This window comes from Nothoprocta perdicaria, unplaced genomic scaffold (assembly GCF_003342845.1).
Source record: "Nothoprocta perdicaria isolate Ctin4 unplaced genomic scaffold, notPer1 scaffold_94, whole genome shotgun sequence".
In the NCBI taxonomy this organism is placed as follows: Eukaryota; Metazoa; Chordata; class Aves; order Tinamiformes; family Tinamidae; genus Nothoprocta; species Nothoprocta perdicaria.
In genome coordinates this window covers 1,283,649-1,308,031 of record NW_020456243.1, presented here as the reverse complement: position 1 = coordinate 1,308,031, position 24,383 = coordinate 1,283,649, and the positions used below count along the sequence as shown (strand labels likewise).

The window sequence follows — 24,383 nt, the reverse complement described above, 5'->3', positions numbered from 1 at the left end:
ACCTGCCCTGTGACACCTCTCGACGTGGTTGCCCTCCGCTGCCAACGGCAGGAGCCCCGGCCGTGCAGGGAGAGSTGCCAGCTCTGGGGGCCTTTCCCACCAGCACAGGGTTGCCCAGCTCCCCAGTACGAGAAGCCAGGTCCCCCCCGCTGGTTCCGCGTCCCCTTGCGAGCTGGCCACGCACGGCAGGACATTCTGCCGAGCCTGGCTGGGCTCCCCCAAGGCAGCGCGGAAGGGGATGATGAGGGAGCTGCTGCAGCCCGAAGCCCAGCGCTCCTGCAGTCCAGATCCTCACAGCAGCGTCTCTCGGGAAGCTCTTGGCGGGGGTTGTTTCTTCACCCTTCCCTACGCAGCATGGTTGTAACGAGGACTCAAACCACAAGCTCTGACACATCAGTTCCAAAGGGAAAGGGCAGGCAGTGAAAGCTCTGCTCCATGTCACAGGCTGCAGAGCAGCCCTCTCACCAGCTCACGCTTCTCTGGTCACCCAAGGAGTGTTGGGCCCAGGCCAGGAGCTCCTGGCACCACCATGGAGGCCCCTGTGACCCACTGCAGTGACRTGAAGTCCAGGCTGCTGTGGCCCTCTGCAGCCAGGCACAGGGAACAGTGTCCTGCATTCCCGCTGCGCCACAGTGTCCTGCGGCAGCATCACTGTGTCCCTTGTCCCAGGAGGTCCTGTCTGCTGCACTGGGTGGGAGGACGGTCCATCCTCCCCCAGCCCACAGAGGCTTCCTGAGCCCAGCACGTCCTGAGCTGCTCCCCGTCCACCCGCCACTCTGGTGTCTACCACCGTCCCCAGGCTCYGAGAGCTTCCCGAGGGAAGGTGGGTTGTAAGTTACATGAATGAGAAATGTCCTTTTCCCAACACCACATATGGATCACTGCTGTGAGAGAAACGCAGACCACGGTTCTTGTCCTTGCACAGGCACCTTGATCCTCAGAAGAACCATCTTCCTATGCACACCAGCCTTTCCCTCTGAAATTAAAGATGGTATCATTGCCTTTGATGTGGCAACTGCTGCAGCTGTAACAGCATAAGCAGATCTTCTCTGAATGGGGCAGCTGACTGGAAAAAACCCTTGTGAAAAAGGTAAGCAGAACAAAAGAGACCTTGAAGCAAGTCTGGTTCATCCTGCATACATCTGCTAAAAATCATTCATCAGCATTAGAAAAAGGACTCTCCTTAAATCTTTCAGGGAACAATAAATTAGCCATTTTTTAGCTCAAATCTTTATAAGAAAACATGTTTATTTAGCATAGCAACATAAAGAAGCAAAGCGTATTAAATTCTTAATCCCTTTGATTCAACATAGTCCATACACGTGACATTCACCATTTAACCCAAATAGATTAAAAAACAAAAAACAAAACAAAACAAAAAAAAAAAAGAGAAACAAAACCAAAAACAAACAGCCCTTCTCTTGAAGGGATTTTACAGCAGCCCATCTATTGCATAGGTAATATCATACTAGCTTTAACAGCTCTTAATGAAGAGCCACACTACCGAACTATGCCCTGATACCTTCAGTGAGAGCACACTGCTCTGTAAACTGCTACTAAGCTGCACGCTAGAATTCAAATATCTTGATCGCTCTTATGGAAGCCCTCGGGAAGTTCAAGGCTCATTTAAGGTCTCTTCTGCAGGATGTATGTGATTAACAGCCACGTGTGACAAGAGCCACGGCAACATGACTGCCAACCCTGCATCTTGGAGGGAGAAGGGAAAAAAATCAGTGGAAAAGCAAGGCTGCTGCTACTCAGCGTGCTGAGGGCTTTGCTATTAAATCCTTCTGGCCCCTTTCTTGCTAGGAAAGCTGAAGTTAGAACAGCTCAACACCCCTGTGGGCTTTTTGGGGAAAGGAGGCCACTAAGAGATGTCTAATGATGGAGAAGGCAAAGAAGGAACAGGCCCAGGCATCGGCTCCTTCCACAGAAGGAGTTTTCCTCAACCTCACTATATTCTGTTTTAAATGCCTCATTTGGAGGAATATTTTGAAAAACAACAAAGACATTTCGGGAGAGTTACTAAAATATCAGTTAAGAAAAAAGCAAGAGGCAGCGTCTTGCCTTTACTGGCACAATTCCTTTATTCTGTAAACCGTGTTCCTCACACAGCTSTAGGGGTCTAGGCCCTACATCTTATTTAAAAGGTAAGAAGCTGATAATGCAATCTGACCTGAAGTCTTTGGCTCTTCTGTATTTAGAGAGCAGAAGTCCTTCCTGTATCCTGTCATGTTTAACAATGCAGTTGCAGCTTTGTTCTTCCCAGTACGCTGAGAGCATTACAGCACTTTGCAGGGTTAATACTGAGAGCTGTATCTTTGGGTCAAACTACTACTCCTTATGGCTTTAACTGTAACTGTATCAAAACTGCAAATAAATGCCGAGTTCACTGCTCTGGCCAAATCCACGTCCACTTCCATACCTGCATACTACCCTAAATCTACTCTGAAAAATTCAAGCCCCAAAAGAATGAAAGTTTTAAGGAAAGCTAAGTCTGTTATTTACATTGCTATCTTAGAAAGAAAATGGGCTTGTAAAATTTTGGGCAATTAGCAGTTTCAGGCAGTAGTACTTTGAAAAGTGTGTAAAATATTAGATCTGCTCTGCATCAAGTAATGTGACACACTGACCATTCTGAATTCAGTACCACTAAAATAAAACATTTCATAGAAGTGAAGATTTAATGCAAACCATCTGTTACAAAGGATGCTCTGCATACTGTTCTCCATTTTCCATAGTGGCCTCTCTTATACAGTGAGCCTGAAATCATTTAGTTCTTCTTGACGTTGCAGGGCTCTTGAACGGGTCAAATTCATCCTGCAATTTATAAAGAGATATAGATTATTAAAACAGTCATGTATTCTGAGCCACAAAACGAGAGATTGTCTCTAGATTGAACTATTAACCTATGAAACTTTAAACTATTAAACTATGAAATTTTAGATTAAACTATTAAACTATGAAGCTGTGTCACTTTATTCCACACTCCCTGACAGACCCGTGTTTGTTGTTTTTAATATGCAGGGGATTACCCAGGAATTTGAAGCCCAATTTATAAGGGTGTAGAAAACAGAAAGGCAACTGAAGTCAGTGTGATCAGAATAGCTACCTTGAAATCAGGAGAAAAAAAAATGGATTTCAGATATGATCTGGCAAAATATTATCATTATTAGCAGAAGATACTTCAAATGAAGTTATATCTGCCTACATATCACCCATCATAATTTAATGAGAAATGCAAGAATCAAAAACATGTTATTTTTTGCACATTCAGGGAGACACGCAGGTTTGTATTTCAGGTACCAAAAGAGGAGACAGTATCATGGAAAGAAGGGATAATTTTACATTTTTTTCCTCAAGTAGCCAATGTCTGACATCCTTAAGGCAGGAATCTGATCATATCTAACAACCAGAGAGTCTGGGGAAAAATACAGCATAGTACTTGACATCTTGTTTATTGTATTCAGTGTAAAGTTGACAATAAAGTAAATTCTACTTGTTTCCTCACTACAAAGTAATCTCTTCCTAGAAGTTCGAACATATATAGTAGGAATAAACATGTGAAATTTTAGAATTCTTCCACGTATTTATATGATTTGCAATGATTAAGAATGATAGGAGACTAACTTTTTTTTTTTTTTTTTTTTTAATGCAAAAAGTAAACTTCTTCCTTTTGGCAAAATTAAAACAGATGAATAACTCAAAGGACAGAGCCCTGTACTAGTACAGGTCACCTCACAGCAAGCGTTAGTCTAACCTATTCCACACTTTTCAGGAGTGACAACTGAATATCAAGAACTAAGTGGAGGGATGGAAAGAAAACAGACTAGATATTTTCTTAATGTCTTTTTGATGATTATGAAATGCTTTAATTAAAAACTGGTTGTGATAATGCAGCACTGTTAGTGAAAAAAAATGTATTTTGTTCTGATTACTTTATGTTGTCAAAGACCACTACACCACATACCTCATCTGAGTCAAAGTCAACTCCTCTAGATATTTGGCTCTGTGAACTCCTTTTACTAAATGAAGATGGAGTTGACAACCTTAAAATACGCAAAGAAAAAGAGAGGGGAAAAGTTACCAAGTGAGTTCTCAATACCAGGCATTGCAGCAACTCGCCCTTTAACTCAGATCTGGTTGATTAACGCAGAGATTAAGAATAAACAGAAATATCAGTGAGATAAATGATCCAAATTTTTAAAAAACATTTATGCATTCTGACTATGAAACTCTGCCCTAGCTTTTCCTAGTCAGTAGAACTTCTGTTATATGAAGATCATCCACATCAGGAAGTAACAAAAGGTTACAGAAGTCCTAGAAACACTTCAGAATTTCTTTTAAAATCTGTTTTTGCAGTTAGTGAACTAGACTCCTGAATTCTGCTGATTCCCAATCAGAAATAAGACACAGTGGACTTAAAAATAAATAAATAAATACAATAGATAAATAAAAATATGCGTACCAACCTTTGATTTGCTTTGGAAAAAGGCGCAATTGAAGCTGCTTCTTCATCAGAGTCAAGATCTATAATGTCCTGAAAAAACAGAGAGAGCATTTATAAATTTTGTATTAAACTTCTTGCATTCTTACAGAGATATTGTACATAAAAAAAGACATTGTACTATAATTTTAACTAAATACCTACTTAGTTATAACATTAAAACACCCAGTCCAGAGGGCTCCAGGCTGTAACCAAACAATGTGCAACTACAAGATAAGTCTTGGCATCGATCTTGTGAACACCCCAAAACTCCCTCATGTACCTTCTCTCCATACCTTAGACTATGGGCCCTTCACAAATAAAACACAGTCTTAGCATTTTYCTTAAAGACCCAATACACACACAAAATGTACAAATTAACATGCAGAACCTTATTGTTGCAACCACTAGCTTGGGAACTTGCTCTGGTTTAGACAGAGGCTCTGACCAGATATTTATTTTAACTCAGAAGGCTGCAGAAGGCAGTGGTTGCAAAGCTTCACTCCYGAGAGACGCTTCTCACCTCCGAGTAGGATTTAGATGAATTCCAGGAGGGCTGTGGTTTCACAGACCTAAAGGCTAAAGAGTAAAAACAAAGGTAATATTGTTAAGTGTTCACATAATAAAATGCAGACAATGTTATGTGTATCCTTTCACACAAAAAAAACTTGCTTAACATGTGTTTTTGTGTAGAGGACCTGCAGCCAAGCACAGCTCCTTGCCAGATAAAGCCTAAGTTAAGCTCTTCCTAGAATCTGCATTTGAAAGGGTCAGAAGACCCCCTGGCACTAGCAGGTCCAAACAGGGGAGGGGAAGTGAGACAGGAGGAACACTACACAGAAGCTTGGATTAAGATGAAAAGTATGTTTATCATTTAATTTACACATTCCCACCTTTGCTAAACTAGTTGATTTCTGTGTRGTATTTTAGGTCATTTACTGAGGCTTTTAAGTGTGAATTTTGTAATAGATGCCAAAGAAAATGCATAGTTATGTCCTACTGTCACAAGAGGTAAAACAAATTGTGCCAGGAATATCTGACTGGAATTGGAAACAGGAACCATCTAACTGTAGGCTGTAGGCAGTTCCTTAAGGAGCTAATCACCTTTAAAACAAACGTACACACAAAGAAACAACTCACTAGCAACACATTTAGGGGATGCTTTGGGGTTGCAATAGTATGAGGAGGATTTTAACCACTCTTTTTTTTGGAGAAACTGTGTGTGAAGGTTAGAGACAGCTGCTACTTTCCCTGCCAAGCACAGGATACTTGAGTGCAGCCAGCTCTGAAAGGTCTTGAAACCAGAGCACCGTCTCTAGCTTGAAGGACAACAAAGATGATTTAGGGCAGCAAAGATGATGAAGGGACTGGAGCATCTATCATAGGAGGAGAAACTGAGTGAGCTGGGCCTGTTTAGTCTGGAGAAGAGAAGGCTGAGAGGGGATCTGTCTAATATGTATAAATACCTGAAGGGGGAATGTAGGGAGGAAGGGGCCAAGCTCTTCTCAGTGGCGACCAGCGACAGGACAAGGGGTAATGGGTATAAGTTGAAACACAGGCAGTTCCATCTCCAGGTGAGGAGGAACTTCTTTGCTGTGAGGGTGMCAGAGCCCTGGCACAGGCTGCCCAGGGAGGYTGTGGAGTCTCCTTCTCTGGAGATCTTCCAAACCCGCCTGGCTGCCGCCCTGTGGCCCCTGCTCTGGGTGTCCCTGCTGGAGCAGGGGGTTGGACTAGATGGTCGTTAGAGGTCCCTTCCAACCTCAACCATTCTGTGATTCTGTGAATCTCCATTTCTCCAGCTAGTGTTTAGTTTARTGTTGCAGTTTGATAGCTTCAGACCCAGACCTCTGAAAATATTCCTTTGGATATTATAATAATTTACAGTCAAGAAAACAAACTGGCAYACGAACATTGTGGTGCATGAAGGTAGCCAAAGAGTTGAGAAACAGTGTCAGAACTATGAGAGCCTCATATAAAAGGGTCAGCAATGAACTGAGGAGAAGAGTAAACCTGAAAATCCTGACATGTTCAAGGTTAGGGATTTTGGCATCTATTATATGTAGGTTAAGAACATAAACAGTTTGCCTTGCCATTACCTGCAACGTATAAAGACTAATCTACAGATGCAACTCTGCTCTATCTGCTTTGGCCAAGACCAAACACCTGTAAGTGCCAGGGCCTATATTTTAGGCTCTGTAAGTGTCACTTAATCTGYAAGTGCCACTCCTATATTTTAGGAAGTCTAACCAAAGAGATTTGGTCAACTGCGTCTCACTCTGCTATCCCATTTCACTGGAGCCAAAAGAACTTCCCTCAGCTCAATCTGACTAATAAAAATACAGACAATTAAGAGACTTCGCCATAAAACAGACAGTTTCATTATAATTTGAGACTAAATTAGAGAAATGGACAGATTGTAGACATACCATCCACGATGGTCATGTTCTTAGCAGGCACAGACACAGGCTTGTATGTTCTGCTGCTAGTAGCTGATTCTTGGCTAGTGTTTCCTGTAGGAATAATGAACAATAGGTAGTTCTGTTCAGAATGGGTTTTATTTTTCTGCTTTAGTCTGTCACTTAACCTACATTCTTCTTCCTTCCCTTCACTTCAAGCCTTCCCATATGCAAGCAGACTCACTGCATCACAGCTATGTTGGCTCAATCCTCACAATAATAGTTTCAAGTCACAAACTGTCCATTAAGAGATCTGTATTTGTTCCAGCTCATCCTGCTCCTCAATTTCTCACTTTTAGAATTCGTACATTTTACTGACACAAGCCGAAGAAGAATTTGCAAGACCCCAAATTACCTTTAATTTAAGTAGGCCTCCATAACGGACGTGGCACAATCACTGTAAGGGACACAACTGCACACAGCCAAGGAGCCATTTCATCATTTTGCCAGGAAAATGCTCCCTATTTTCTCCATCACCAGCCACAGCGACATCGCATGTGTCAGGACAGAGTCAACCTGTACCTGCTCTTTATGCTGATCAGATGCATACGGCTGCATTACTGTGAGCAAYAGGAAAGATCCAAGCCCTTTGCAGGACAGAACTTCCCAACAGCACMTTTCTTACCTCTCATGAGCCTTCTAAGTTTCCTAGACAGGGAATGAGGATACCATTAAATTGTCAAAAAGTCACGACTTAAGCTTTACACAACAGCCAGCCATATATTGTTCGGTACCAGAAGCAGTTGTGCACATTTTTTCAGTGGGAGTTCTTAAGCAACAAATTTGCACTTCATGGAAGCATCAGGAGAGATTCTTCTCCTTTAAAGGGAAAGGTCAGTAACTGAAGAACAAAATGAGATTTTTCTTACCTCTTCTCCTTTGAGATGATCCTCTTGCTGCTGAAGTTTGTCCTCTTGCTCCTCTCGCCCTCCCTCTTCCCCGACCCCTTCCTCGGCTCGCTGTTGAAGGGAGCCCATCATCTGAATCTCCAGGGGTTTTAATCCCCATATCCATGGGCTCTTCATCACTTGAGGCAGAGGCAAGAATTGCATCCTCAGACCTGTGTGCTCTAGCTCTGGTTATTGCCTGAAAGGGATCAAKAAGTGGTAGAGGAAAAGAATCTTAAAAGATGAAATACAGCAGGGTTAAAWCCTAGCTGCAGTATGCATTTTTAATGCAGTTCAGACTTAGAAGACTCAAAGCCACAGTTTCACAAAGGCAAGGAAATCTATCAAAACCCGGGGTCAGTATTCATCTTACTGATTTCGATGTGTATAGTCACCTAAGCCCTCCTTCAGAATGGAACTGCTTGACAGATTACGGTCAGTGAAGTTCAGCAAAGAATTCAGACCCTCTAATGCCATGTATGCACATCTGCCCACATGAGGCACCCTCCAGGCTTCGCTGACATCTTCACTGGCACCATCAGGTGTTTTGGAGTGAACTAGAGCAATTTAGGAGAGCTGAATCTCATCCAAGTGCCAAAGTTTTCCTCAAAACATCGTCGCAGTCCCACACAGCTTGTGAAGCAAAGGAACCAGTGGCGTTGGTGGCTGGGAATTCTCTTTGGAAAGCCACCTACCACTGAAACTGAATCTCTGGGTGACCAAAGATCTGGACTGCTGAGAAAGAACACAGCACTAAAGGGCCATAAAGACTCATTTCTTCCAGTCACATCACACAATAGGGCCCATTCACATCTCTACTGGTGATGGCATCACAAACAGTTTAAACTGAGAGAGATCCCTGCAGGGCCCCTGTTTGCTGTAACCTCACTTCAAAGTAAGGACTACTGGACATTCAGCTCCTAAAGGAATTCAGCCACAAAACAGACTTGAAAAGCCAAGTCAAGCAGTGGCTTAGGCACACATCCTTTTACCAAGGATGATGTCAACAAGTTGTTCACCTTTCCTAGGCAGATTAGCACTTTTTCATCAAGGATCATGTTCATGCACTACTAAGCAATTTCATTCATATGCCAAAGTCACCAATCCGAGCTACGCTTACAGTTCAAGGACTTACCTCACGCACTTCCTCATCCTCCTCTTCAGCATTCTTTCTTCTACTCTCCCTAAATTTTCGCACCTGAATTAAAAAAAAAAAAAAGCCCTATGAAAGTAGTAGTTTATTTCATACAAGTCTCAAACACTGGAAAATGAGAAGAACAGTAAGACATCAGCATATTGTGCATGCTGATGTACTCATGTGTAATGATGGTATCTAGTGCAAGAAAAGTGCTAGTTACCCAGGTGATGATGCAATTTGTCATTTAGCCTCACATCCTTCAGGGCAAGATTATTAGAGTGAATGGGTGTTTCTACCTAAGATTACTTAGCATAACAGCCAGCAAGCAAATTCTGTGTATACATACAGAAGGTTTAATATAAGCTTTTAAATATCTATTTCAACTTCATCACCAACACGTTATTTTCAGAACAAAAGTAACTGACCACAAACAAGACTCACTGTCCTTAAAGCAGCTTTGAAGATTAATGTTTCTATTGTCTGTGTAGGCCTCTTCTAAAGAAGTAAGATTTACACTGTATCCCACCTCCTCATCTATCTTTTCCTCTTCTGCATCGGTGCGCCGCTCCTTAAGAAACCTCTGTGTTTTTTCTAGCTGAAATTTGACCAGTTCTTCTATGGCATCTTTTTCTTCTTTGTCCACAAACTCCTGCACTGCTTCTCCCATTCCTCTTTCAGTCAGAAGCGAAAGCTGTACTTTCTTTATAAAMGGAAAAAAAGATTGTTAAGAAATACCTACCATAGGAAAAACAAGTTGTATTCCTGCTGTTTCTGATAAATATTACATTAAGCTGGTTCAAGAAAAAGCGATATGAACTGAAGAGTTCAATCAGAGAACAGCACAGAAAATAGCAAAGAGGTAGTTCTTTATAATATAGTTGCAAACTTCCTGCTAATGGCATGTTATACTTAATGTTTTCCAAGTTAGTCAAAGAAAAATATTTCATGAAAAAAATTACAATCATCTTAAATTACAATAATTTGTCTTGAAGGTATTACCAAAGAAAGCAAGAAGGTAAACTCTATTCTGCTCCTAACTCAATTACAGCTGCTTCTCTCTCAGAGAATGCTGTTTTTCCTCTGGTAAGGCCATGACACATCATTTAATACAGGGCAGATCCTGCAAGCTCATATGAAGAGCTTTCAAGAGCCAAAATAGCATATATTCACATACTCTACACACAGTGCCTCCCTGTTACCCTGTAAGGCATGTGCTTCATGCAGGAATACAAATACAGTTAGAAAGGAAACTGTTTGGGATGGAGGTCAAAGATTTTTCAGGCCACATTTTTTTCATTAATAAAATATGCTCAAAGATGATGAAAGCATGATATAGCAGAAACATATTCATAAAAACTATAAAGATACCTTCTCTGCTGTCTGAAAGTACTGCTTTACAAGGTCCTCCACCCTCAGTGTCATCCCCTCGGAAGCAGGTCTCCTAACCAGTTTTCCAAAATTAAGGTCACTCTCTAGGACAGAAAAGCAKATTTGTGTTATCACTGGCTGTTCATGTAAGAGCAGCTTTTAATCAGCATCACCTCCCTGATCACAGTCATAGGCAGGATGTGGTTATGGCAGGATAGATGAGATTAATGTAATAAAGTTCTTCAAACTCCCAGGGGTCTGGAATTAGAAACTGAATACTGTGTCCTGAAGGTTATTAAAGCTGACCTCTGAAAGACCACAGCGGGGAGAAGATTAAGGGACCCAKCCAAGCAGAGGAATTTTACATGTGTAACTCCTGTTATAGTTTATTTTGAAGCATGCAGATTGATTTAGAGGAGAAGAGGCTCCTAGTTCACTGAGGTTGCCCCCACCTCCAGGCAGCAAGGTAGGAATGACAAAGAATAGTGATAATCAACTGGAGGTGCTGTTCACTGTGCAAAATAACATGAAAGGACTAAGCTGTGTCTAGACACTTGTCACACGCAAACACAAACCAGAGTATTTTGTTAGCTCTGTTTTTTAGGATAGAASAAACAGCAAAACCTTCTAGACTGTTTAAAAAGTTGTAGCATCTTCCTGTACCAAGCCACAGCRTTATGCACTGTGCAAACACATGCAAGAGAAACTGGGACTGCTTTGCTAGCCATCTAGCTTGCACTATAAAGGTTCCTGAAAACAGACAAATGAAAATGCATTGACCCCACACAGTGAGAAGTGTGATGGCTATCCATAGTMTGAATGTATTCTGAATATAAGATTATGTAGAGATTTAAAAAGCAAAGATATCCACAGGATAAAGAGAATATGACAAAACTTTAAATATGCAAAAGCTTCATTAAAAAAATGCAGTTTTTATTTGTAATAGGCAATGTTTTGAGCTTCACAGAAGTGTCAGTGTAAGCAAAACCGCCCCTGTAACCAGAGTACATAAATGGCACTAACGTGCTGTACTAACAGTTCCTCCCCTGGGCACACTGTGTTCTCACCAGGCTGCGTTTGCATTAGTCACTCCTGGCCCAGCACTAGGGCAAAGCTGTCAATGCTTATTAAACATTCCTTTAAAATTCTAGGCACAGGGAGAGGAATTACAGCATCTATTATTTATTTTGTAGAAAGAGCAAGCTAAAATGCAGCATCTCATACACATGATTAATTAGGGCAAACAAAGTGCTGTTGCATTTTGGGGCTGGCTGTCTTTTAATGAAGAGGGTACTGAGGCACATTCCCTCTACTGGTATTTTACACATAAACTAATTATTTTCTAAAGCAATAAATATACAGGAAAAATAAAGTGGGAGGGAAGAGCACAATACTCCTTTTTTTTCTAATAGGGTGYCCTAAAGTCAACTATATCACACTGAAAATCCCAGAAATGAGGTTTCAATGCCCGTCMTGGTGCTTATCATAGAATCACAGAATAATTCAGTTAAGAGACTTCTGCCTATAGAGAGTGATAGGCAGTACTGTAAACAACTCACTAAGATTTGAGGGGAAAAAAGGAATTATTTATGAACAGCTGTCAGAAGATGGGGCACCAAATATCAAAAATTAACGCTAACCTAAGAAATAGAAGAGGAACCTTGTGCAGTATTTATATTTGAGTCAGATTACATCTCTCCTCTTCCTACCAGAAATAAGGTGTCAGACACCAAGCTTTTTCAAAAGTTTTTTTCTTAAACAAACAGAAACACAAACCACAAAATGTGAAAACTAAACATCAAGGAAAATCAGTGATTCTTTCCTTCCTAATTACCGTTCTTCTCTTTTTGCTCACGATGCCTGAAGAAGTGTATGATGTCTTTTGGGTTAGCTATCCTATCCACGTACTTCTGGCTAAAACGATGGACACTGAATGGTTCAAAGCCTCCTGTATAATCAACCTAAGAGAGGAAAGAAAAAAAATAAGGATGGAAAAAACAAAGAAGCCATAGTGAAGACTAAAAAGTCTGTTACCCTTCAAAGACAAAATTAATATTAAATATATATAAATATATATTTAGAATTTATGTTTTACCGTACTATATACAATAGTCAGTCAAATCCTTGATTCCTAACTTCTTGCCAGCTTGCTTCCTTTCCAAGCATTTACAGATGTTATGAACAAGCACAAGAATACGACAAAAAACAAGTAAACAAAAAGCCCTATTCTGATWATAGCCATTTAATCAGATCAACTCTTGATCAGAAAAGTGGCAGCGAAAGACACCCACAATCTCATTCTTTCCAATAAATATCAGTTATAAAACAGGATTTTGTCTGTAATTTTGCCTGTAAACAGTAGGAAATTGTGTATGTTCAAATTTTAAGCATACAGCATGACTGCACTTAAAYACGTCACAGTGACTTTTTGGAACAGATCAATCCACACTGAACAACGTCTTACTCGTAATCTTATGAGAGGCTTCTCTGGCTGCCGTGGATTTCCCAGGCGAGCCCTTTCTGCATTATCCAGCATCATCTCAACCTATGAAACCAAACAAAGTCTTCAGTTGCAAGTTATTCTACAGAAGATGTCCGAGTCCTTCACGTATAACTTTACAATACATGGAACGTAGATCAAATAAATCCAATCCAAAATTGGGCTTGGGGAGGAACTGAGGCTTTAAAAATAAGAACTATATAATGGGCTTTGAATGCTGAACACACCTACCTATAGAGACCCAGCCAAAAACTATAGAAATGGGAGAGCAGAAACCTCACAATGAAAGGTTTATCTGTCAGACAGTTAGCYCAGCAGCACCTACACCAGTGATCATTCATACTCTCTTATTTTGCAGTATATTAGCTGCTCTCTTTAGCAGAACCAGCAACAAGGGACTAGTCCAGACCTAAGGAACCAGGAGCAAACAGAATGCTGCCCTGCTTCCCGAGGCCAGGGCACCCTGCACGCTCCAGCTAGCAGGGTTGTGCTGGGTGCATCTGTGCTGCTTCCAAACAAYGTGGGCCCCGCTGCCCCATGCCCAGGTGGGGTTACACAGGTGATGGCAGGAGGTCATCACTGCAACCAAGGCTGCMACGAACAGCACTAAATTGGCTTGTTCCTATGGAAAAACAGTCTTGCTCAAACCCAGATCCCACAGGGTAGGAAATAAGAGTTCTATCTCCCAGTCTTAAATTAGTCACAGAACACATTCCTACCCATGTGCTGTGAGCTTACCTTCTCCATGCAGAATGCCTGTATTGCCTGAGTTACTTTAGGATTGTCTGGATTAAAAAGATCCGGAAAATCGGCTAGAACAACATCTTCCATGTGGAAACTTCGCACTGTCTCAAGAGGAATCTTCTCCATTTTCATATTCTTCCCCTTAACATGCAACAAACCAATGTGTCTACAAAGAGAGGCATAACTTACTAGAAGGAAAAACTAACTAAACTAAGGCACAAAAAGTTTGTTCTGGGTTCATGTCTGTTTTCCAGAGACAAACATAAAACAGTCATAGGAAGTCCCCAAATCTGTATTTAATGGTTGACTCCCAAACTATTCTATCAATTCTACTGTACTCGTTCCACATACAGGCACATATAAACAGCCTCTGGTAGTCCAAGGATGAACCCAACACATGGATGAGTTGGGCTCCATTTCCACCAAATATTACATATAATCATAAGGAAATCCCAAGCAAAGTTGCTGCAGGCTTCAATTCTGGCTCATTTACTCTGTTACATTCTGAAGTTTATTATACTTTGTAGAAGCATTATTCTTGGCTACATAAATGTGCTTATCAAAAATATCCTTATAAACGTCCTTATCAAGATATAAACAAGAGCAAAACCAGACAAACCAAAAGGGATTACACACTTTTTCACAGCTTCTCCAGGGGACAGAGATGTCACCACAGAACTGCCAGGCTGAGAAACATAGAAACGCTGCTGTTCATTTTGGGTGGGAGCTATTTTACACTCGTGCTCATGACCCCATATAACAAGATTAAGAAAGTCATCTAAAAATTGTTCTGGAATGTAGTTGGTGGCTCCATGTTTGCTCCTGTTCAAGAGAAGAGAAAAATAATGCARATATGTATAATCATGGGGGTGAAGGCAGGAAGGGAAGGAGTATAAACACAACATAAATCTTGTAAGCATCATGTAAAGTGACAGGGACACCCCAATAAGAATATTTGACATTTCACATCAAGTACTCTTTATTTCCTTTGCAAGTAGGAATTAAAGTGTTTGGTTAACAAAAAGCAATGTATGCTGATGAAGGTTAGGAAAATGCTCAAATTACACAGAGAGTTTTCCTTAGCATTTTTCTGTTCTAAATAGAAGTTTTTTTACTTCCAGTCTTTCATATGGACCTCTTTCCTTCCTCCTTTGTASTTGGCTTGCGTGATCCTCAGTTTTTCTCTAGGAATGGTCTTATAGCACCTCAACTCTTTTTCTTTCCTTTTGGTTAAAAAGTGAGGTCAAAAAGGCTGATTTAAACAGAAATAGGGTGGCCCCCATCTCCCCCTCCTTTGCATCTGTATTACTCCATAACCAGCAGGTAGCTCTCCCAACGTAGGAAAAGAGGGAGTCCTTCAGAGTACTGGACAGAGAGCAGCACAGGGTGTTTCCTCAGCCCTTCGGCCTCATCTTTACCTCCCACACGAGGGCTGCGCTCTTATTCATCCAGGAAGAGCTGTATGAAAGAACCAGGAAGGCCACATTGTACAAAAGGTTGTAAAGCTGCTCCAGTCTTTTTAGGAACTCGGCCTCTTCCTATTAAGACAGCTAGGAGAAGGGTGTGGGCACAAAGAACACTGCTAGACACCCTCGATACAAGAGGCTCTGTGAAGTGTAACARGGCAAACACAGACTTGGGACTTGTCGAATTCTAACTCAAACTAACGCAGCAAACTCAATGTAACTGCATCCACAGCTGGTTTTCTTTTCACCTCCAACATGTAGACTAAAGAATTAGTTTTATGCATTTTTAATACAAACCTGGTCCTATCCTCAACTAGGAGAGTCAAGGGAGCAATTTTCCAATATTTGTAAATGCTTTATGATCATTCTATAACAAGAACAACTGTAAAATAATGATTTTATTTGGGGAAAGACACTCTGAAATAGGCTACAAGCTATGGGGAAAAAAAAAAAACAACCTCTTTGGCAACTCAAGTGGCACCAGGTAGCATTTCAGCATATCTGGCTCTCTTTCATATTCTTTTAAAGGCAGTTTAATGAAACAATACAGTGAATTTAAAAGTCATTGCAATTCAAGCAATATTGCTACCTGTTTTGGTGAATCACAAACAAGTTAAACCAACTATCCTCATCTTCCTTTGGTCTCAGCATGGTTACTTGTTTGTTGACAAACATACGATACAACCTCTCATCTGGAATGGCTCCTGGAGTAAATAAAAGTAAAAATAAAAAGTGTTATTTTTATTTGGTAAACCAACTTTTCAYTTTATAGCATCTCTACCAGCAACTTCATTAATATCAGTATGGATAACAAAGCCTTGTGCCCAAATCAGATCAAGAAGTCAGATATGTGATTCTTAATTTGAGCAGATCAAAGTTTAAATCTATTTTCCTAGACAGGCTACTGAAAGGAGGACGTTCCAAGATGACATCTTCCCTTAAATAGCTGCCAGAAGCATTTGCATTAACAACATCTGCTTTGTGACTTCTTGTCATCTTCTGTGCAGAGCAGCTGAATATGGTCTTTTTGTTTCTCATTTACAGAGTAAAAAGGAAACTTTGTTGCACAAATGATTCTAAAAAGATCCCRCCATATAGAGACAGTGATCTCAAAGTCACTTTGAGATACCCTCACAAAATAAAAAATAAACCATGCTTTGTGAGAAGCTTGTGCTTTACTGCACAACATGAACTGGCCATTTCCCAATTTTTATTTTTTTTAAATAAGGGGGGAAAAACAAACAAATCCCCACCCAGGCCTGATTCACACACTCAATCTTTGCAATGCACTTCCGTAACACCCTGCCCAGAGCTTGCACTGCTTGTACAGGAACAAATGCTCTCTAAATCAGAGAGGATCAGGAGGGGACACAATCCTGCCAAAAGCTCGAAGAAACATTTTGTGAATGTACATTTTGATGCATATTTAAGGCAAGTTGTTACATTTCCCATTAGCAGTTCTCAGTATTAGAGTTCAAATGCTTTTCAATACTTTATATTATGACATTAAAATTAGAAGGCAGGTCAGACCTGAAGTTTCAAGACAGACAGCACACAAATATTCAGTATTAAAGTTTTACCTGGAAAAAAAAAAAMCTATGTGTAATACAAAGAAAATGAGGAATTAAAGAGTATAATTGGCCTGATTCAATGTACAGGCACTGTGGCTAACTTAAAGAGGGTTCACTTAAGMCTATAAGGACAGAAATACAGTGATGAAGGATTTATAAGAACAAAGTTCTGTGGCTGACAGTGGAATTGCAGCAGAAGGGACGAGCTGACATTTCTCAGACCATCTAAATTGACAGGAGACATCAAATATTYGGAGACTTGCAAAAATGAAGGCAGAAACGTAAGTTAGTCAATAGTCCTGTTGCAAAGTCACAAAATAAAGCACACAGATGGGGCACGTACATTTCTGAACAGGAACACCCACATGAAATTGATAAAACGTAAATTCAGTATTAATGGATATACTTAAATTTAACATTATTTAGACCTCTGTGTTCATTGCAGCACCATATTTGTTCCAACTACTGAACTTCAGCAACACGACACGAGCCTAACCACAGTGCAGCAGAGTAACACTTACCCAGGCCGTAGAGGGCAATTTTCGTTCTGCCTTTACGCAATAAAATGGGACTAATATCTATTTTCTCTACAGAAGATGAACGTCCAAAGTGATTCAGCAGTCCTGCGCAGCTTAAAATATCCAATGCACACAGTGCATCTACCTATAGAAAATAAAGATACGCTGGTAATATTAGTAACTATTAGATACCAAATGCATAAGTAATAATGCAGAACATACATATTTGGAGTTTTTTTTCCCATTATTACTTCCAGTTGCTGACTTCCAAATAATTCCTTGATCATAATTAAGTTAGCTTCCTTGAAAATATACATTCATTTAATGGAAGAAACAAAACTATGGTATGCACTACCTAAGAACAAGTCAAGAAGTTACTTTCCTTAAAAACAGACTTCCAAGACTTACAGTCCCTATAAACATATCTCCTTTTAGAAATCTTCTGAAGGTCTATCTTTTTTGACATAAGAATGGCATTCTTAATGACAGCACTCTGTGTAAGTTAAGAGATTAAATGTACCCCATACAGACCCCTTAATTTCCCTCCTTTTGCTTTTTAATGTCATATTCAAGCTGTGGCCACTAAGAGAGCTCTTCAAAACATACAGAAAGGTTTAAATGAAGAATGAAACAGACTACAGGTAGCTGATCTCAAAGAAAAATAAAGCCTGTATTTTTATAATAGCATCTATGTAATATTTCAATATGGTACAATTGCAATAATTACCCCTGTGGGATCATCATGATTGCCATGAATACTAAAAATCGGAATAGAAATGTTGAGATTTCCATCCTGATAGTTCACCCACGGAAACCTGAACAGGAAGGAGGAAAGAAATTCATTTTGATCCATACATTTGTTTACAAACAATTAACATAAKCTCTTCAAATCTGTATTATTATCTTATTCACTAATAAGATAATTCACTAATAATCACTATTCTTATCCGTGGTCTGGAATCAAGTTTCCCACTGAGGGTATGCTAAAGGGAGTTTTTGTTTGTTTTAGTCATAATTATGATAAAAATTGTGAAACACACTGCGGTATGTACAAGAGCAGACTGCACTGTGCAATCTTTGTTTACATATAAAGAAGTATGTTTATATGTTTACATATAAAGAAGTATGCCTTGYTTTACCAGGCATTTCACTTAAGTTGTGTTTTCTTTTCCATATCATACTGCCAGGATGGAACCTAAGTATGAAGGGTTATAACATATTTAGAAGTTTCCCAAAAAATCATGTACAGTCATTTATAGACTTAGACCGTAAAAGATTACAGGTAAGACGATGCTACAAATGGTCCCACACAGACCTAAAATTTTAAGATTCTATTCACAGAGATTGAAATAAATCCCCGATACAGGAACCAATAAAGCAAGGCAAACAAGTCTCATCAAAATTTATAGAAAAGTACTTACTTGCTAAAATGAAAATTAACGGCCTGATCACTCAAAATTTCAAAGTGAACAGGGCGATCACCCATGCAGTACTTCCTCAGCGACTCCAGACAAGAGTGCACTGTTCTTCTGGAAGGTTTGTTTTCATGAAAAAGGTCCCCACCTAATAAAACAAAGTCCACCTGCACGCAACAAGAAGCTCCATTATTTTAATGCAGCATTTTGCATTTCCTTAAAAGACTTGCTAACCAATTGTTTACGTTATGTCTTTTAAGGAGCCTCATGTATCCCATCATACCTGACTTCTACGTTGAACAACAGCTCATAGCTGCAGATATTCTGTAGTTTTTTTCTTTTAATAAAATTAACTAATTAAAATATTTTTTAAAAAAATCTATAGAGCAGCAAACTTTTTGTTTGTTTTTGGTTTGTTTATAATGAAGTGTTTAATAATGGTCCCAAAATAGCTCCTGAACATTTTACTTGACAGTGAAGAGGAGATACGTATCCCTTTACTGCTGTAATACTAGTTAGAGGAAATTGGTACCTATGTCTGCATTATTTTGACTGGATATTAGTTTTATTTCCTGAATAAACTTAGCTTCAGAAACAGGCATGAAAACAGCATCAAGACTATGTGAAATWCATCATTTCACTAAAACACATTTAATTCTTAAGAAGAGCGAAACCACTTGAAGAGTTTTAATTGATTGAAAATTGATTTGATCCCTGATTTCTGAGGTGTCTGAAGACTTTTACTATTACCTTCACACTCCTCMATTATCTTCCCTTCCTCTGGGACTGGGGATGAAATACTAAAATCACCATTAATATTACCAGAATTTTAATTTAAAATCACTCTCAAGAGGATTTCGTTTTACTTAAGAGAGCATTTCAAGCGTTTCTTTTTACTAACAAAAACAAATCACCAGAATTTTAATTTAAAATCACTCTCAAGAGGATTTTGTTTTACTTAAGAGAGCATTTCAAGCGTTTCTTTTTACTAACAAAACCAAAAGTGGCTGCAATAAATAACTAAATTCACTTTGTTATTACTAAGGCTGCACCAGGCCTAGCTCATTCTAGTGGGCTCTAACGGGCGCTCCATGGTCTCACGGCTTTAWTTTCCAAAGGGTGCTACTTACTTCATTTTTCTGAGCTTGCTCCAAGATCTCATTAAAAGTTACAAAGGTATCATTTCCACGTACTGGGTCTTTCTCCAAATACCCAAGATGGATATCAGTTGCAACGAGTATTTTAAAGGCATCCTCATCATCCCTGAGTAAAAAGGGAAAGTTGGTGTTAGAGAAGGACATGCTTCAGGATTCCAACCCGGATTTAGATGAGCAGTTTCCCCCTGAAGTCATTAAACACACGGAAGACTTTCTTAGAAAATGTCACAATCTTCTTGCCCGTGATGCCAAGTGAAATTGAACTGAAAGTGAATTGAAGTGAAATGAAAGTGAAAACACTTCAACTTGCAAAGAGCCCCTCAGATTCCTGACAAACCAATATGAAAACCAGGTGCTCTGAATCTGTCTACGCCACCACAGGGCCACAAATACCCCTTTGGAAGAATTAACAGGAAACACTAGAACATTCTTGACATGTTTTCTGCCTCTAAGAAGGCTCGGAGCAAGCCCCGAGCCCTCTGCTTGCACTGCAAGGCGCACAACACATGAAGGAAGGCGTGATGGTGATGGTGATGATGGTGATGGTGATGATGATGATGATGATGGTGATGATGATGATGATGATGAGTGGAAGGGCTCCGAGGAGAGCAGGGGTGTGCACGGAGCTCCCGGCCGCACGCGAAGGCCCCGGTGGGGCAGGACGGGGCGCGGATCCCGGCGCTTACTGCGGGCTGGCGGCGCTCATCCTCCCRCCCGGCTCCTCGCGGCGGCTCCAGCGGCTGCCGCTGCCCAGCGGCCCGGCCTGGCCCGGCCCGGCTCGGCTCGGCCCGGCCCGGCGGCGTGTGCAGAGCGTCACGGATGCTACAGGGCGTGAGGAAGAGAACAGCACGAACGGATCATTACAACGGGGGTTTAATACTATAGGTAAAATGAATATTAATAAAAAATAAAAATTAGAAAAGAGAACAGAAACCAAGCGCGGCTGGGGAGACGGCTCAGCCGCAGTGCAGAGCCCGCCCTCACAGCGGGCTCCCCGCGGTGCCCCCGGGCAGCAGCGGCAACGCGCGGCCCCCCAGCCGCCGCCAGGCCGCCGCTCCCGGCCCCCGCAGCCGCCCCCAGGCTGTCGCTCCCGCTCCCGGCCCCCGCAGCCGCCCCCAGGCCGCCGCTCCCGGCTGTCGCTCCCAGCCCCGTCTCTCACCCGCCGGGGATTCCCGCGCGACGTTTCCATGGCGCCGGCGAGGGGGGCGGGAACCGCGCGGGACTCTCGCGAGACCCGCCCAGCCCAAAGCGCGCCACGCTCTCCCGCCCGCCCCGGCGGGGAGCGGTGCAGTGATTGGGTGACCGGGGGCCGGCCCCGCCCCGCAGCGGTGCGTCACTTCCGGCGGGGCGCGGGCGGCTGCGGTGAGCTGCGCTGCCGGTTGGCGGGTCAGGGGAAACCTGGAAAAATTAGTGTTGGTGACATCCGAAAGGAGGAGAACGAGGGCTCCTATGAGCCTTGCTGTTCAACTGCGAAACGGGGGAAAATCAGGAATAGCTTTGTTCTTAAGAAGGAAGAATGTGAAATGATGTGGAAGGARTCGTGACAGCAGCAGAAGAGAGGGAAAAATAAATATTGCGCGTCTGGCTGCTCCGGGTGCTGGGCTACAATGAGCGCGGGCCAGCGCGCGGAGGAGGAGGAGGATGAGCAGCTGTCGGACTTCACGGAGAGCTTCAACCAGCTGGAGCTGCTGGAAACGCACCGGCACCTGATTCCCGTGGGCACTCAGAGCGGCTGGTCGGGACAGTCGGAAGATGAGGAAGACGAACAAGAAAAGAGTGAGGAATGGTATGAAATGCAAGAAAAGAAGATGGAGAAAGATCCGGAGAAACTGCTGTTGTGGGCCGCTGAAAACAACCGGGTAAGGTGCTTTTTCTTCCTAGGTATCAGTGACAAYGATGCTGATTTGAAGAGATAGCTCTAACTTATTCAATGAACAAAAAGTCTTATGTATACAATACTTTTAAATCTCTGAAAGCACACAAGATTCTTCCTTAACAGTCTTTTAATTAGACTAAAAAAGATGTATCTGGTTTTCCTTCATATTCTCCAAAGCTTCATATACAGAGGATTCAATGACTGACTGGCTATTTTCATCTCTTTTTAGTGTAGAAAAGCTTTTAGTCTTTGCTTATTCAAAGTGGGCAAGAAAAGACCAAAATTCCTTTTATTACACCCTTATGTACATTCCTTTTCGTTAATTACGTTAACCAAACAAAATCCATTTGCAATTATGGATTATGCAGTATTACAAATATGGCAATTATAATTAGATAYATCTATCTTCAATATTGGAGATATTAACCTCAATAGAGAATCTAAGGCAAAGGAACTCCCAAGGTGCTATATGTAAATTTTAAAACTATTATGGGAGGGTACGGCTGTGTATATTTGTGCCAGATGGATGAAGCTTTTTCTCTGAAAGAACCAGTGACCCAAAGAAAGGGTTAAATTTAACGTTGCATATATTGGAGACTATCAGAAATTTACTTCTTGTAGTTCCACTTATTTTTGATGCATAGAATGTAGCACAGGGAGCTTCCCTTGCAGTGTTTCACATTAAATTACCTGTTTTCCTTGCGCAGCTGAGCACCGTGCGAAGGCTTCTCTCCCAAAAGCTGGCCCCGGTTAACACTCGTGACGAAGACCAGTACACTCCTCTGCATCGAGCTGCCTACGGCGGCCACTTGGACGTTGCCCACGAGCTGGTGGCRCAAGGGGCCGATGTTCACGCGCGCACGGTGGACGGCTGGACGCCCCTGCACAGCGCTTGCAAGTGGAACAACACGCGGGTGGCCTCGTTCCTGCTGCAGCAGGGCGCGGACATCAACGCGCAGACCCACGGGCTGCTCACGCCCTTGCACCTCGCCGCGGGGAACAAGAACAGCCGGGACATCCTGCTGCTCTTGCTGATGAACCGCTACGTGAAAGCGGACCTGAAAAACAGCTTGGACGAAACTGCCCTWGACATTGCTCGGAGGACCGATGTCTATCACTACCTTTTTGAGATAGCAGACGACTGCATAAATTGTGTGTTAAAATTTTGAGACAATTACTTTCCAAAGGCAGAGCTTCTTTGATTTTGGTTTTTCCTCTGACCAGAGTAGGTTAGAAGGACACTGACAGAAATTCACCAATGCTGTTAGCCCAGAGTGTGATGTAAAACAGCATAAAAGAAGTGGGCACCAAAGGTTTTCCCCATGATAATGGCATGCTCTGTGCTTCTGAGTTTCAGCTTTCTCATCTGCAATTCAGGACCAGAGAAACTTGTTTCTATTTGTTAATCAACTGAAGCTGAAAAGTGAGTACGAGATCTGAACTACTGTCGCTCACTACTAAGAATTATAACAAAACATTTTGTTGGCCTATGCAGACACCCTACTACGTGATTCCTCCCAAGCTCTTTCTAGATACCACTAGCACGGCCTTGATGCACGGTTTTGAAACATGCATTGTGTAAGATTGCTTTTAATGTTTGGTATTTTGCAAATACGGTTCCTGGATATCTGTAGAAAAYGAATTACTCGGAAATGTGTTGTGTGGCTCTTTGCATTTGTAATTGTTTCAGGCTTTTAATAACAGTTKTATATGCTTTAGACCCCGAACAAGTTATAACACTGTCTCCAGGACACAGATAGATACACGTTACTAAATCAAGGAGCTACAGGAGAACATACAAACACAGAGGTGCGTCTTGTTATCTGAGGAAGCAGGCAGGCAAGCTCACCTTTCCAAACTCATCACTGGATGCACTGGAATTGATTACACTGCATTTCTGTCTCATTTTCTGCTGTGTGCAAGATATGACTTTGACAGAGCCAGCTCAGCTATGTACCAGAGCAAAACTCATGTGTGTCTGTCCTGTGTCTGCTGCCATCTGGTGCCACTTCCTATTTATTACAATAATTACTCAGTACTCTCAAATTTCAAACAACAGCAAAAAGAGTTGAAACTCTGTTATGTTCCTGTAAAGAATTTCCATGGTGCCTCATTTTGTGAAGTATGTTATTAAAATCAAGTTGATGATTTGGATGGATAGTTAGGCATCTAATAAAAGGGGAGTCATCTGACTTTATTTTTTTCAGCCTGCTCATCCCTCTCTTTAGATGAGGAAGTCATGACAGCTTTTTAATCCCTGGGGCAMTGAGCAGTAGGGCATGTACAAGCAGATCAGCGAGGCTGTGTGTGTAGAACCTAGTGACGGGGCCTTGTACAAACCCACTCCTTTTTAACTAAACACCTCATTTTTGAGGTTGCCATCCCCTGTGTGCCGGAGGAAGGTGTGTAAGCAGCCCTGCTGTGGCTGCTAAGTTGGGCTCGGCCGGCGAGGCCCAGCAACAGCGTGATCGACTGCCCCGCAGCCGATGGGCACCCGCGGCTTGTGGAAGGGATGAAATGGCTCCCATGTGAGCGGAGAAAGTGACGGGCTGGCTCCGGGGCTCGTGTCCCTTGCGGGACGAGGCTGCCCGCCCCAGATGGGAGGCCCTAAGAAGACGGGGGCGGGCTGAGGGCGGCCTCGGGATGGCGGGGGGCGGGCTGAGGGCGGCCCCGAGATGGCGGGAGGCGGGCTGAGGGCGGCCCCGAGATGGCGGAGGCGGGTTGAGGACATCCCCGAGATGGCGGGGGCGGGTTGAGGACATCCCCGAGATGGCGGGGGCGGGCTGAGGATGACCCGAGAT

At 42.1% G+C, this 24,383-nt stretch overlaps 2 protein-coding genes across 2 annotated transcripts; one reads left to right on the top strand and one right to left on the bottom strand.

Moving 5' to 3' along the window:
- Positions 1 to 1,427: 1,427 nt before the first annotated feature.
- On the bottom strand, positions 1,428 to 20,449 carry MRE11 (MRE11 homolog, double strand break repair nuclease). Its single transcript, XM_026052949.1, has 19 exons — positions 20,393 to 20,449; positions 19,680 to 19,812; positions 18,556 to 18,716; positions 17,862 to 17,949; positions 17,138 to 17,279; positions 15,635 to 15,749; positions 14,216 to 14,401; positions 13,574 to 13,745; positions 12,800 to 12,880; positions 12,170 to 12,296; positions 10,336 to 10,439; positions 9,494 to 9,667; positions 8,965 to 9,027; positions 7,812 to 8,028; positions 6,913 to 6,996; positions 5,010 to 5,065; positions 4,473 to 4,540; positions 3,971 to 4,049; positions 1,428 to 2,820 (listed from the first exon to the last, which is right to left on the bottom strand). Exons 1-19 carry the CDS (start codon positions 20,410 to 20,412, stop codon positions 2,770 to 2,772), a joined length of 2,121 nt encoding a protein of 706 aa, XP_025908734.1. The 5' UTR covers positions 20,413 to 20,449; the 3' UTR covers positions 1,428 to 2,769.
- A 657-nt stretch (positions 20,450 to 21,106) lies between these two features.
- ANKRD49 (ankyrin repeat domain 49) lies at positions 21,107 to 23,557 on the top strand. The gene is made up of 2 exons (XM_026052965.1): positions 21,107 to 21,565; positions 22,290 to 23,557. Exons 1-2 carry the CDS (start codon positions 21,314 to 21,316, stop codon positions 22,749 to 22,751), a joined length of 714 nt encoding a protein of 237 aa, XP_025908750.1. The 5' UTR covers positions 21,107 to 21,313; the 3' UTR covers positions 22,752 to 23,557.
- Positions 23,558 to 24,383: the final 826 nt, after the last annotated feature.

Excerpts from the sequence above, each read along its gene's own strand:
- MRE11 (XM_026052949.1), bottom strand. The coding sequence starts at position 20,412 with ATGAGCGCCGCCAGCCCGCA. Across the intron at positions 4,541-5,009 it reads CATCTAAATCCTACTCGGAG|GACATTATAGATCTTGACTC; the intron begins GTGAGAAGCGTC and ends CTGTTTTTTCAG. Across the intron at positions 4,050-4,472 it reads TTTTCCAAAGCAAATCAAAG|GTTGTCAACTCCATCTTCAT; the intron begins GTTGGTACGCAT and ends GCGTATTTTAAG.